Here is a 2,775-nt window from a genome sequence, read left to right as displayed (position 1 = left end):
TTGCCCGTGTTTTCAATAAAGCTGGAGCTAATCAAATATATGCATATATAAGCAGATACATACAAGAATAATTCCGCTTTTTCGTGTTAACAGCCTATATATGTATATATATGCGTACATGCTGCTTAGCCGGTCTCTCGCAACTCTCATCCGTCTGATTCCACGATCAAGTGGCCTGACTTCAATACACATTTATTTAACTCAAGTCCCTCCTTACTAAGTGACTTATTTATAAATAGGGTAAACGCTTGTTTGGCCAAATTTATGAAGGGGTTAGGTTACAACTGGGGCATTTGATCCATTATGATATAGTAGAGAGACAGCCTATTGTGATATTCCTCCATCATCTCCATCGGTGTTTCAATAGTATGATTGCCGTTCTGCACCAGTTCCTCCTCAGTGCCCTCCTCCAGGCTATAAAGACTTCTTAACCTCCCGAAATAATAGGATAAGAGGTCCTTCAAAGTGTGCAACGCTGTTTTTGCTTCTCCCTGCAATTTAATCCCTCCTTGAAGTATGCTGTTCCTGAATAAATTATTATTCACGGAATTCATTAGTTCATTTATATCTTCCTCTTTAAAGCTGTGGAGAACGATGTAGTATTCTACCCCTAATTCAGGTGCTTGGTAGGAATTCTTTCAAATTGGCTCTATTTTGTCTACACTTATTTCTGAGTTCTCATATAATTTGTTTATAATTTTGGAAATAAGGGGGTTCTAATTCTTTCCGTGTAGTATTTTAATTTTTCTGTGGGTCATCCTACAGGACATGTCTAATTTCAAGAAAATAGTCTGTCGATTTTTGCTCTCCTCTTTTCTCATTTCTTTGTGGAATATGTTGCAAGTTTTCGTTAATTCCCTCAGGGCTGTCTTTTGTCATGTCTTGGGCCTTTTCATTATATGTATATTCATTCTGGGTCGTAGGGTGTTCAGTTAAAATTCATGCCCGCTGCTCAAAGAAATGTGCAATTTCAACAATAACATTCAAAACATAGGCATGCTTAAATTTTATATTTTTCAGACATTAAGATTATTAATATATACTACTTTTATTTTCTTCTGTATGTATAGTCTACAGCAGATGTGGGATTTCTTCTTATTTTAATAAACTTGTCATCTCACTGGAATGCTGATATAAGTAATCACCGCGGGAAATAACATACAGAGGAGTGTCGGACTGAACACATGAGGAATTTCTTCACTTTCTACTTCTTCCCCTCATGACTTAGATGAATAAATATACCTAAAAAGATCTACTCGGTATATAATAGTGCTTCTGTACAGAGTTGTAGACGCTCATATGAGAGAAATCATTTATTGAAAGTAATTTTCAAAAGTAAAAAGAGAGCTTCTCTTATAGTAAAAGAAATTATTCTAGAATTTCTATCTCTAAATCTAAAGAAGCGCAAAACATACATAAAAAAGTTACAGAGTATAACAAAAAAGAAAAGAAGGAGAACTCCACTTTGTTATCTTTCCCGAATTGAAAATGAAACATGTATGATATAATTAGAAAAAAAAGAGGAAAAAGACAGAAAGAAGAAGAAAAGGAGAAGAATTATAAATGACAAAAAATACACACTTTTAAGGTTAAATATAAGGAAATCAAACAGCGCGCGACAACTACAAAAAATGAAAAAGGAAAAATTATAGATGACATGAAATACAGACTCTTAAGGTGGAACATAAAAGAATCAAACGACGGACAGCAACTACAAAGGAAAAAGAAAAAAAAGAAAACGAGTAAGACAATCGGAAGTGGAAAATGAGAAGGGGAAGCAGAAAAAGGGACAAAGAAAAAAACGGAAGGAAAAACACTCATCTTTATACAACATAGAAATAAAAGGAATTCCTAAATACAAAAGACAAATGAGGGAAAGAAAAAAATATATGTAAGCACATGTATATGTATGCTGCTCAGCTCTTACCAGAACGACACTTCTGCGAGCAATGTTCATAAAAGGAAACAACCTTCTTCAAATACACATCTTAATTAACATATAACAACAAATAAAGTACAAAGGAAAAAATCCCCCTGCTTCTATATTTTTAAGATTACTCCCAGATCGAATATTTCTCTTGATAATGAGAAACTCTGAATTCTGCATAATTGTATATAACAGCATTTACATCACATTTCAGATGCTATATTCCCAATGAATGACCCCCTGATTTGATTTTTATATTAACATTACATTATATTGGCCATAAAATGAATACAATGGTGTCGTAGGAGAATAGGGCGGATTAAGAAAATTTTACAATTATTTTATTATCACTGGGAATATTTGAAACTGTTTCTTACGGGTAAATAAATCCTGAAGAAAAATATTTTTTCTTTTTTTCGTAAAAATAAACCTATTATGCGTATGAATCTGAGGACCCAAAGACTAATTTGTGGTGTAATTTATTAACAACCGTCACATGTCACTAATGCGGGATGCATCAGAAATTCTATTTTCTCATTATTGGGGGATATGTAACCTCATATAAAATGCTATACGGAACTTCCACTATCTTATGATTTTAATTAGGGAGCATATTCCTATTGACTTATATTCAGGTTATCGTAGCATATTTGCTGAAAAATATAGAACGAATTAACCAGGAAAAAAAAAAAAAAAATAGAGAATAGCAAATATATTCTTTTAACAGATTAAGTTAAGAATAATAATTTAATCCATCCGTGATAATGCCAAAAATATTTTTCCATAGACGACCGTTTAGGAATAAGAGCTGCCATGTAAAAGATGTGTAAATTACGCAAATAATATAA

General features: G+C 32.8%; 1 protein-coding gene across 1 annotated transcript; it reads right to left on the bottom strand.

Moving 5' to 3' along the window:
• Positions 1–278: 278 nt before the first annotated feature.
• C922_03300 (hypothetical protein) lies at positions 279–821 on the bottom strand (the record flags this gene model as incomplete). Its single annotated transcript, XM_008818892.1, has 2 exons — positions 279–610; positions 764–821. 2 exons carry the CDS (start codon positions 819–821, stop codon positions 279–281), a joined length of 390 nt encoding a protein of 129 aa, XP_008817114.1.
• Positions 822–2,775: the final 1,954 nt, after the last annotated feature.

Source organism: Plasmodium inui, assembly GCF_000524495.1.
Source record: "Plasmodium inui San Antonio 1 unplaced genomic scaffold supercont1.13, whole genome shotgun sequence".
NCBI lineage: Eukaryota > Apicomplexa > Aconoidasida > Haemosporida > Plasmodiidae > Plasmodium > Plasmodium inui.
This window is presented reverse-complemented; position numbering and strand designations above follow the sequence as displayed.